The sequence below is a fragment of the Mustela erminea genome, chromosome 6 (genome assembly GCF_009829155.1).
Source record: "Mustela erminea isolate mMusErm1 chromosome 6, mMusErm1.Pri, whole genome shotgun sequence".
Taxonomy (NCBI): Eukaryota; Metazoa; Chordata; class Mammalia; order Carnivora; family Mustelidae; genus Mustela; species Mustela erminea.
The window spans coordinates 108,060,837-108,073,107 of NC_045619.1; the positions used below are offsets into that span (position 1 = coordinate 108,060,837).

General features: G+C 46.5%; 1 protein-coding gene across 39 annotated transcripts in view; it reads left to right on the plus strand.

Annotated features, from left to right (window-relative positions):
* Positions 1-12,271, plus strand: part of CACNA1C (calcium voltage-gated channel subunit alpha1 C) — a 732,665-nt gene that overhangs the window by 640,665 nt on the left and 79,729 nt on the right. For all 39 annotated transcript variants that reach the window (XM_032349974.1, XM_032350007.1, XM_032349985.1 and 36 more), the window contains 6 exons: positions 432-539; positions 1,401-1,453; positions 1,778-1,924; positions 3,310-3,511; positions 5,068-5,226; positions 5,838-5,948. In XM_032349974.1, coding sequence (XP_032205865.1) covers positions 432-539; positions 1,401-1,453; positions 1,778-1,924; positions 3,310-3,511; positions 5,068-5,226; positions 5,838-5,948 — 780 coding nt within the window. The remainder of the gene's footprint in view (positions 1-431; positions 540-1,400; positions 1,454-1,777; positions 1,925-3,309; positions 3,512-5,067; positions 5,227-5,837; positions 5,949-12,271) is intronic.

Sequence of the window (12,271 nt, forward strand, 5' to 3'; positions counted from 1 at the left end):
CTGGGGCAAGTGGCTGCTGTGTTTGATCCTGGACTCTCCTGCCTGTACCACCAAGTACCACTTCAGGAAGAAAAGAACAAGGGCAGGCAGCCATTCAAAATCAGAGCTTCTAAGCAAAACTTTCACAAGAAGGAGAGGCACACACAAACCCAGGGGCTCATATAATAATGAGGTCCCCATATTCTTACCCTTATAAAATGGGCAGCTAGCAGGGCTTTTGTCCCTAAAGCCATCTAGAACCCAACAGGTGACCTTGAGTTCCACTGGATTCCATCATCATGTGAACCTGGGATGGTGCTTTGCCTGTTTGAGTCCAGTTTTCCCTCTTGTAGCAAAGGGCTGCCCATGCAGCCTCCTCAGAAAGGCTCATGGCTGGCTAAAAGAACTCAGGCTGCCAGCACTTCCCGAACCCCGCCTTCTTGTCCCCGCAGCACGTGGTTCAGTGCGTGTTCGTTGCTATCCGGACCATCGGGAACATTGTGATTGTCACCACGCTGCTTCAGTTCATGTTCGCCTGCATCGGTGTGCAGCTTTTCAAGGTAACATCTTGGCTCTGATCTGTGCTCCTGCTTCCTTCCCCATTCTGTCAGTATTCCTGAGAAATAGAGCTGGCAGATACAACCAAAAGAGGCCAGCAGCCTGGGTCAGACTTGGGATGAATGGGTCCTCCAAACCCCCTTCTCTCAGCATCCCCCCAGGGGAAGAGGAAAAGACTGGAAGGAGGTGCTCTCCATCAGGCCAAGGACCCCTCACCTTCACAGCGCAGCCTGCCATTGCAGTCCCTGACCTTCCTTCTAGCAAGAAATGGAGAGGGACTCTTATCCTCTGAAACCTCATGTCAGTCATCTGCTTAAAGCCCGCAGTGGTCTGCCCATTATCAACAGCATCAAATCCACTCTTCTCCATCTAGCTTTCAGAACCCTGCATCCATCCAGGTTCCTTTTACTGCACCTGGACAAGACCCCTTGGCTATGGTGAGGCCGGTGTCCATGGTCTCTGCTCTTTCTGCCTTAATCCTTTTATTTTTGCTGTTCTACCATCTGAAACATTCTTCCTGCCCTCTCCCAGCAACCATATAAATTCCCCTGATTTGCTTCCATCTAATTTGTCCCTCCAAACCCTGCTCCACTTCTATCTTCCTCAGGCCAGCTGAAAGTCCAACATTCATGGAGCAGAGTTTCCTTTCTTTTTAAAATTTCAGTGGTCTTTGCAGCACTGAGCATCTTTATTTGCTGCCTGCTTTGTATATGCGAGTCATATCTTCCCAATTTGATTCTTACCTCCTTGCACTTTTCATCCCAAGTCCCTAGCACAGTGCTGGGCTATAGAGATGATTGCTAATCATTTTTGATTCATTGATTAATGAACATCTCCAATCACTTTGTTCTTCTGCCTTCCAGGGAAAGCTCTACACCTGCTCAGATAGTTCCAAACAGACTGAGGCAGAATGCAAGTGAGTACAAGTGGGAGGGCAACCAGCATCAAAGCTCATTAACTCGGGGAGGTTGGTGACTTGGCCTGAGAGGAGGGAAAGCCCATTCTTTCTGAGACGGCACTGACAGTTGGACTTTAACCCATGGGCAACTTAATCACATTAACATGACATGTAAGATTATCTATTCTTAAAAGTTCTACCCTCTCAATTTCTTCCCAATGGCCAGCATTGTGGGATTTAAGCCTGGCCAGTCTTATCCCACCCAGCAAGTCAAGACTCATCAGTGGGTCAGGTGTGAAGGGAGAAGAGAGGCCCGAGAATTAACTCTTCCTTCTTTCTCAGGGGTAACTACATCACATACAAAGATGGGGAGGTCGATCACCCTATCATCCAACCCCGCAGCTGGGAGAACAGCAAGTTTGACTTTGACAACGTTCTGGCAGCCATGATGGCCCTCTTTACTGTCTCTACCTTTGAGGGATGGCCAGAGTGAGTATACAAATTGAGGCCTGCCCAACTTGATATTAGAGACCAAGACATTCCCCAAGTTTTATTAATCTACCACACTCCTTCACAGAGGTCATACTTACCTGCATCCTTCCCAAGCAATGAGGGTTTTTTCCTAGAACAATCTGCATACCATGGTCACTGCTGAAACATAGGCTCTTCCTTTTCTAGAAGATGTCAGCATTTCAGAAATTCCAAACAAAAAGAAGTTTCGTTTAGTACCCGGTCCCCACGTCAGAGTGAGCCACAATGATAGGGGTCTTTGTCATGACTCTCATGATATCTAGGAGTGGGCTGAGTTTCTCCAGGTATGAGTCCCTGGATTACCACAGGATTCAAGACTACTACTCCCAACATGCACTCAATGTGGACAGAGATGGCAGAGGTATCTCTTTTTTAGACTCTACCCCAGTGTCCTTAGAAAAAGTCTTGCCTATAATTACCGTGAGAAGTAAGAAAGGGACAGAAGTCTAAGGACAAATTCCTCATAGACATAATGCCTAGATCAGCCTGGTTGGTCTTTTACAATGCATCACATTTACCAGGCTGTTTCATATATCTTGTATGGACACCTGCTTCTCCATACCCCCACCTGTGTATTCCAGGAAAATTACTGTTGAAAAGTTTAAAAATTCTAAATATTCCTAAGTCAGTAATAACACATGGATCTGAGATGAGAGTCACCATTCTTATGTGGTAAAAAATATAGATAATAGCTAAAGAATAACTGAGTACTGGGCAGAGTAACAAGGGAAAGAGAGGGGATAATCCCTGTCCATGAAGAAGAACAGGCATAATGGGCACGTAGTCCAGGCCCAGATGAATGGCAGACACATGTAAACTATCTAAGTATGAATCCAAACCATTGTTGATGATCTGAATAAGCCTGGGTCATTTTTTACCTAGTATTTTTTATCAAAATGGATGTTTGCTCTCAAATAGATTTATTTTATGTTCACTGTAACATCCTCTGAGTCTATGCTAGTTTGCAAAGCTGTTTCAATATTTACTTATATTTCCAGTATTTGAAATCAATGTCCATGACTCATTTTACATTGAAATAATTCTCGACGATTTCAAAACCCCCTCATATACATTATACCAACCACCCTACCAGGTAGGAAAGTCAGGCTTATTGTCTCCATTGTACAGATAAAGAATCTGAGGCTCAAAGGGGTTAAGTTATTTGCCCATGGTCTCACACCAGTAAGTGACAGAGCTGGGACTTGAATCCAGATCTTCTGACTCCCATCCTAGAGCTGTTTCCAGCACCCTTGATCCAAGGATCCATAGGAGCAGTGGTGCCATCATTCCACAGATGTAACATTGCTTCTCCGCTTCCCTTTGGGGCCTGTCTCCTTCTGCAGGCTGCTGTACCGCTCCATCGACTCCCACACAGAAGACAAGGGCCCCATCTACAACTACCGTGTGGAGATCTCCATCTTTTTCATCATCTACATCATCATCATTGCCTTCTTCATGATGAACATCTTCGTGGGTTTCGTCATCGTCACCTTCCAGGAGCAGGGGGAGCAGGAATACAAGAACTGTGAGCTGGACAAGAACCAGGTAGCTTCCTAGGAAGGAGAGGAACAGGTGTCAGGGCCGCGGGGGGGGGCAGGGCTACTTGAGGAACGACAGCAGTTGGCAGCTTGTGGCCCACCCAGAAGAGAGGCTGGAGTCAGGAGAGAGATCCAAGCAGACACTAAGATTATGCATCTGCTCCTCAATAAGGAAGCTGTCCTCTGGAAGGACCTGGACAAAAGAAATGCAAATCCTGGATCTGGCGAGTGCATTCAGCCAACAAATATTGGTTAGACATCTACTTAAGGAGACTCTCTGATAGATTCTGTGGGAACAAAACCTCATGTCTCAGGAATTGTCAAGTCAGAAAGTGCCCACGTAGGTTGGCACTTTGATCGTGAAGAAAGAAACTAGAGCAATGAGGGCATGAGGATTTCAGGGGTGGGGAAGAGAGGGACATTAGAAAACCACTAGGAAATTGTTTCTTAAATAAAACACAGAGGCCTTTGCATGAGGTGGGCAAGAAAGAGGCTTAAGTAGGAACAATATGGGAATGCCAGTACTGTAAAGTATTTTGTTGGCCTATGAGGAAGAGCTGGCAACTCCATCAGTGAGGAATGAAGCTGTAGCATGTGATCACAGAGGACACTTCTCCAACTCAGCTCCCTGATAGGGAAAGTCAGGTGGATCTGTATCCCTGTCCATGAGTGACTTAAGGTCTTATATGGGAAGGTACATGGCACAAGACACTCAGCTCTCCTCCAGTTATGCCAGCTGGACCCCTCATGGGTTTTTATGTCAACCTCTTGGGTTTAGACTCACCATTCTGGCTGCTGAATGGCCTTTGGATTAGAAATAAAATGGGAAAGCAGAAGGCCAATTGGAAAGTGTAGATGAGAGATGGTTAGACCCTGATGTACTATCAGGTTAGTGATAGTGGAGGTGGACAGGATAAAGGACATTAAATTGCTCAGGCCTAGAGATTGGGTGCAGAGGCTGAGAGTAAGTGAAGAGGCTGGGGTGACTCCCAAGTTTCTGATACAGGAATCTGGGCCTGGTACAGAGAAAATGAACCAGATCTGTGTTAGAGTCCCAAGAATTTAGCTAGCCCAAGCTCTGATTCCCTATCCTTGAACTATATCTTCTGATCTTGTGGATATGGGTAAATAAGGAAGACCAACTTAGTACAGGAAGGAGAAGTTGAGAGACACTCCAAGGAGAGTCCGAGGCATAGGAAATAATCAATGGGAAGACCACCTCTCTGTCATTCAGTAAGTATTTATCAAAGGCCAACTAAGTGTCAGCAGTATACCAGTCATTACCAAGCTGGAAAAAGGAGACACAAGCTCCTTGATAAAATCTTGGTAAGGAAATTGACTAGAGGCAATGCTTTCCTTGATTAAGGGAATGATCTAAGAAAAACAGTTCAAATAACATCTTAAAGCTGTAAATGAGCTAGATAAGTAGATTTTTTTCTCTGATGCCCAAGGTGTATAGTTTCATCCACACCCTACCTCCTCTGCCATCTCCCCACACATCATCCAGGTTACTAACCCCCTCTCTCAATTCCCACCCCACCCCTCCTGCTGCCTTGCTCCCAGCGACAATGCGTGGAATATGCCCTCAAGGCCCGGCCCCTGCGGAGGTACATCCCCAAGAACCAGCACCAGTACAAAGTGTGGTACGTGGTCAACTCCACCTACTTTGAATACCTGATGTTCGTCCTCATCCTTCTCAACACCATCTGCTTGGCCATGCAGGTCAGTCCTAGGGGGACCCTGGATCCATGACAGCTGTAGGAGGGAGGTTGCTAGGGGAGGAGATGAAGTATAAAAGAGCTGCATGGCTGTCTCCAGTGTGTCACCTTCATGTTGGCCAAGAGAGTCAGAAAGAGCAGAACTGCCCTCTTTTCTCAGATGGAGAAGGACAAGTGTCCCTTCTCAAAAATGAGCTCTTCTCTGAGACCTTATAAGAGAAGGTCTTAATTAATCCAGAGAGGCCTGGGTTAATAAAATGTTAACAGTGAAGGAAATGGAGAAGAGAGGGAGAGCCTGAAGAGGCATAGGTATAGAGATTGATTCTGTATCCACCTGTTTTCAGGGACATCAACTTGTGCTTGAGCTCTCTTAGGAACCAGAAGTCTCCATAAGTTGTCATAACCAGTCAAAGCAGAAACACAGAACTCTGCCAACCCGTGTTTTCAGAGCTAGCAGAGAAGGGTATTTGCAGGATTTCCTGAGTCCACCTGGATGCCCACAGAGATGTGAATGGCCTTCCAGGGCTTGGTTCAAGGAAGATCTCTTTTGAGAGGAGGGTGGTAAGGAGTAGGGGTGTCCCTTCCTCATTTTCACAGTCCTTCCCCTCCCCTCAGCACTATGGCCAGAGCTGCCTCTTCAAAATTGCCATGAACATCCTCAACATGCTCTTCACTGGCCTCTTCACCGTGGAGATGATTCTGAAGCTCATTGCCTTCAAACCCAAGGTAGGCCTCTGAAAAAGGTGTCTGGTCTACAGGCTGGAGGGATGGACAAGGGGGAGTGCCAGTACTGAAAGAAGGAGAGTGAGGGGCAGAAATAATCAGTGAAAGACCCCACCTTCTTGAAAGATAAATGGTACACAATTCCTAAACCTACCAGAAGTTGCACCAGAACAACCACTTGAGATAGTCTCCACTCTAGTCTGTGGCTGGGAAATACGGGAAACAGATTCCTCCCTGTGATGGTTCTCTTCTTCCAACGAGACAGATGTTGGTCCTTCTCCTCTTTTCCATCCTGTCTCCACCCTCATCCCCCAGCATATAATCTAAAAGAAATTTTGCCCACAGATTGGCAAACCAAACCTCTTCACAACAAGCTCCCCTCCCCAGATTCACTCAGGCTGCTGCTGTACTGTCCTCTCTCTTCATTGGCCACAGACCATCCTCACTGTGAAAAGCTCAGTCAGGTCTTCATTTGCTCAGGGCTCAGTTTTCCAGCCTATGCGGTCCTCCTGTTCAGAAGTTAATTTATTGTTCTCTTGCCCTTTCCGGTACAGGAATGGCAAATGTCTGTGGCTTGCTACTTGTGAGTAACTTCTAAAAGAAAGAAAAAAAAAGGCTGGCAGAAAGATTAGAACCATTGGCTGAATGAGACAGGGTAGGGAAGGTTGGATTGCCTGTGCTTTGGATTCTCTGTGCCCTCTCTAACCTGCCCTACCCCCATTCTCCTGGATAATGGAGGAGTGGACTGACTTGAGCATCACCCTCCATCTTCCACCCCTGAAAACAGGTCAGAATCATTGGCATCCACTGGCCTAGGATTCACAACACAGGCAGCTGCTCTTGAGGGAGAATATAGCTGCAGCTCCTTTTGGAGAGTGATGAGAAGTAAAGAGTTGGTTCTAAGAGAATTATATGGCTACAGACTTGAGGAAACCTCTCTAGCTTTTTGAGCCTCCTCTCCCCCTCCTTTACTACACACAGATTCAACACAGATCAACAGCAGACAAAAAGGAAGTGTCTTTGTCCATATACTCCATTTTCATTCAAATTCTTACTTGTCCTGGGGTTAATTGGGACAGGGGGAGTGCTCCTTGGCTGTTGGACCCATATTCATTTAACAAGATGTCTATCCTTTTCTTTGAATTAAAATTCAACTAACATTTCTGAATAACTTACCATGTGATACACATACCTCATTGCACATAATCCTCAAAACACCCTCATAACACGGGTTTTTAGCTTCCTCATGTTAGGGAAGAGGGAAGTGAATCTCAGAGCAATTAAGTGTAATATTAATTACACCATTATTAAGTGGCAGAACTGGGAATAGAATCTGACTTTATAGTCAATATAATTTCCACCATACCAAGCTGTTAGCAAGCATCTTCCATGTCAAGTGTACTGCTGGGTGCTTTTCAGAAAGAGGGAAACAACCTGTGAGGGACTTCAAGATAAAACAGACAATATCCTTACAATGCCGATTCCTTCTCTTAAAGAATGCCTGGGGATCTTGGCTAATTTTCAGAGAATAAGACTCCTAGTAAAAGTCATTTGGTGATAATAATGGTGTTTTCTACCTCCTCCAGGGCACAAAATATACTTTTTACACTTTCCCTTCCAAGCCCAGTCCCATTCAGGGGCATAAATTTTGTCCTGACCTGGAGAAGACCACTAAATCTCCCTGGTCACCTTCCATAGGGCCCATGGGATCTTTGCTTACCTCTGGTCCTGTTCTAGGTCCCGTGGCCCAGCAGTACTGACAGGTTCAAAGCCCACAGCAACATGAGCAGTGAGGCTGGGAATGCAAGATCATTGCCAAGTTGAGGTTCAGTCACAGATGACAGCTTCTAGTAGGGAAACTGGCATCACTTTCACCTAGTTTCATGAGACATATGGTTTAAATATTTCAAAGCCTTGAGTCATTCCACAGTTGACTCAGATGTGTCTCTGATGATGTCTGATGTCTGCAGAGTCCTGCAGTGGACTTTGTGAATTATTCCTCATGACTACAGAAGACATATTAGGCAGACCTGGCCTAAGAAGCAAATAAAATTGATCCTTATAGGGGCCTCAGCCTGAAAAACCCCCTTACCTAAGTCCTGCAGATCAAGGAGTAAGCCATTTCCTAGGAATTAGCTAGCTGTGGTGGTCTAAACCATAAAGTGACTCCCAGCTTCCTCAATCCCTAGTTTTCTGTTATGATAGGATGGAGTAAAATAAGAAAGACTTTTCCCAAAAAAGTAAGAGAACCATCCTGGGGCTGTTTTCATTTCACACATGCCAGGGTCAATCTGTGGTGTAAAAAGAAAGGAAAATGGATAATTTCTGTGAATATCTCTTAAAGGACTTCCTGGCAACAGAGGAGTTAGGGTCACTGGACCTGTCTAGCCAAAGAGGGTTGACCGGTTGGGACTTGAAGAGAACGGGGTGCCCAGGTTTCACATTAAGCTATGTTCTTCATTTAGGGAATGGACTCCAGGAAAAACATCTTCCAACATTTCAGGCAGAAAATCAAACCAGAAATGACTTGAAGTCCTGGTAGAACTATCTGGCTGGGTGTGGCCCAAGCACTAGTGACTTCTGAAATATAGAACAGCTTTCATATCTCACCATTAACTGAGATTCTGTTCAGCACCTTTTATTCACTGGCATGATTCTGTATACATGCTATGAATCAGCCTGCACTTGTCAGCATTAGGTGTTAAAGGACAGTTAGGCAGCAAAGATGCAGAAGACAGGAAGTTCTTAGTGCTGGACTTTTCTTCTCTATCCTTTCAGTCTCTGTGATTGGTTGGTTGGTTGGTCAGTTGGCTGGTCACTTTGTACCTTGTTTCATTCTTTCATTGTGTTCATAGTGATTAATGTTGCCAAGTTCTTCATTTCTGTTCTCCTCACCACACCTTGGAAAATGAATTTACTCAAGTAAATCCCTGCCTTAAATCCAACTGCCCTACTCCTTAAGTTGACGCTCTATTCCAAACACACCAAAAATTATGGGTAAGAATAAACCAGTTTAGGGGGCACCTGGGTGGCTCAGTGGGTTAAAGCCTCTGCCTTCAGCTCAGGTCATGATCTCAGGGTCCTGAGATCAAGCCCCGCATCAGGCTCTCTGCTCAGCAGGGAGCCTGCTTCCTCCTCTCTCTCTGCCTACTTGTGATCTCTCTCTGTCAAATAAATACATAAAATCTTAAAAAAAAAAAAAAAAAAGAATAAACCAGTTTAGTGCAATTCAGTCCCCCACTAAAACATCAGGGATCTATGGGGATGTCTGAAGAGAATGCAGTAGGTAGTAGTACTATTGATTTTAACACCTATAGCAAGCCAGAGAAGATCCCTCCCCTAGAGTAGGAGACACTGAATGGTATCTGGGTCCTACATGATTGTGTTGGTCAGCATGGGAAAGTCCTGGTGAGAATTGTCTGGAGGTAACTAGATACCTGGGTTGTTTTCCTATAGGGAATTGGAATGCATCAGCAAAGATGAAAAAAATTTAAGATATACTTTATGACAAGCACTGAAAAACTATGTAATGCCTAGGAATAAATCTAACAAAAAATGTCATCCCTACAGAGAAAACTATAAAATTTCATAGAAAGGAACTAAAGAAAACTAAGTAAGTCGAGAAATATATTCTGTTAATGAATTGGAAACTCAATATTACAAACATGTCATTTCTTTCCAAACCAATCCATAGATTCTGTATAATCCCAGCGAAAGCTCCAGATTGGACTTTACCCAAGGTGAAAATGGCAGGGGAAAGGGAAGCCACCACGACACCCTGTCTGGCTTGACAGGCTGACCCTGGGTGGTCCCACGGCTTCAGCCCACTTGGGCAGCTGTGACATCACCATGGAGAGAAGGGCAAGAACCTGGTTTCAGAAGCAGGGCCAGGCACAGACACTCCACTGCTAACTACAGGTCTTAGTAACAGAAGGGCTGATAATGTCACTTTGTTGCCTGGGATTTGCTGCTGACAATGACTCAGCAAGAACAATGAGGAGAGGAGGAGGGAGAGGAGGGGCTCCAGGCTTGTCCTCCTCAAGTCCATTTGCCAGGAAGGTAGGAGGCCCTCCCAGTGAAAGGGTCCTGACTCCTCTGCTCCCTAGAAACTTTCGCATGGGTCATGGAGGGATGAAGAAGCAGGTCTGCTGTTGCAGAGAGGTATCTCTTGCCCCGTGGCTGCTGTCCACTCCGTATCTCCCTGAGGGGATGACCCTGGAGGGAATTTGGCCCTGGCAGCTCCCTGTGATCAAACCCTTGGCCTCCCCTTTCAGCTTTTCCCAGCCTGAGAATAGTCCAGGAAGATGAACAGAACCAAAGTAAAATCGCTCATTGACCTTTCTGGCACCCCAGGCTTCTGGAATAAGAGCAGCTGAAGCCTTGGGACTTACTTTCATCTTGCAGGACAAATTAGGGCCCAAGGGCATTTCAAACCTAAGGGATGAAATGAAGCCTCTGGACCAGCTCTGTCTAACAGAACTTCCTGCAATGTTCCATACACACTGTCTATAATACAGTCACTCGAAATGTGGTTGTACAGCCAAGGATTGGTTTTTCAAATATATTTAATTAATTTACAATTATATAGCCGAATGTGGCCACAGCTGCGCTATTGGGCAACACAGCTCTAGACACTGGTTATTTCCCATAATATTCCCAGCTTCTGCTGTCCTCTGTCTGTCTTGGTTTCTTCAGCCCAGCTGCTCTGGCTTCATGAAGCCAGATGGTTTACCTCACCCTCCCTACTCTCTCTCCAGCTGTTAATTTTCTGCCAGAAATTGACTCATCATGGTGGAAGTCCTCTTGACAGGGTAAGACAGTCTCTTGCTCTGGGATCCCACACTATGGATTTTCTCCTGATTTGGCCAGCCCTTGCTGTCATCCCTGGACTTCCTCAGTCCTTGTCAGCTGCAGGTGCTAGGCTCTTTCCTTATGGATCCTGTCCCACCTGGGTTCTGAGCTCAGGAAGGCCCTACGGAAGGCGGAGAAAGTGCTCTGGCAGGTGCTATCTGGTATTAGTCTGCTGCTGGGAGTTGAATATAAGGTGTGTCCCTGGTGATCCCTGGGGGGCACCCAGCTACGCTTTTTCCCAGTCCACTGGGCTCCAGCCTAAGTTTCCTGATGGTGTTTTAGTGCCCCAGTGAAACTGAAATCTGACAGCCTTAAACCCCTCCCTGGTTCTTTCACATCCCAGTTGCTGGATAGAGACTTGCTGCCCTCCCCAGCTGGGCCCTGCCTGGCCTCCTCACCCTGCCGCTGGTTTCTACTGCTACACTCCTTGTATCTGTGTGGGGCTGTTGTGACTCCTGTCCCCTGCCCCCGACACGGAGAACTTGGCCAACATTTCATAGTGTGAGCTGACAGTGGGACAGTAATTCAGCGGTCATCATAGTGTCTCTGCTCTCGGGGCATTTTTGTAACCTCTGATTCCTTTCCGGAAAGAGGACATGAGGGCAGTGAAGCCTTGACTGCTTCTTGGAGGGTAGAGAAGCAGAAAAAGGGTGAGGCTGGAGGCAATGGCTGACATTGACAAAGAATGGAGCTCCTGCTTTCCTCAGTCTGTTGTCCCGAGGAGTCCCTCAGTGGCCCTATACACACTTTGCTTGGCTTGGAGCAAGGGATGAGTCATAAATAGAAGTAAGACTGGTTAATGAGATGCTCTGATAACCAGAGCTGTTCAGGACCACAGAGGTCAAATGCTTGTCAGGCATCTCCCCATTGCCCAGGCCTGGGCACGGCCTTACTGTGGTCCCACCCGCGCAAGCGGCCACTAGGCTGTGAGAAGGAAGGGGCAGGAGGTTCTCCGGCAGGAGGTTCTCCAGTGGCCCTCTTCCTGACCAGCACTGTGCAGGGCCTGAGCCAGAGTCAGCACGCTCTGCATCTTGCAAATATCCAAGCCTGAGAGAGGGTACTGCTAACCTTGGACTTCCCACGCACAAAGGTGGCCTTCCTCTTACTGCCAATGGTGCCTGTACGGTGCAAGGGATCCCATGGCCTCCAGTGGTCCCCAGAACAATCTTGTCTCTGCATACTCTGTTGTTCTTAGTAGTGAGTCTTCTCCTGGGAAGGGTTGTGGACCCTGACACGGGTGACCACAGGCCCTGCCAAGATGAGGAGTGTTTGGGAGATATCCTAAGGGCATGACCAAGATGGAGCTAATTTCCTTTCACTGGGCTTTTTGCAGAGGGGATAGACGCAGGCTAGGTTAGGGTTCTAGGTTCACATATGGACAGGCAGAGGGAAAGCCGGAATGGGGAAGTGGATGGCTGGGAAGTATTCAGTGAGGACACTTGCAAACAGACTCTGAAGTCCAATTTCTCAGTCTA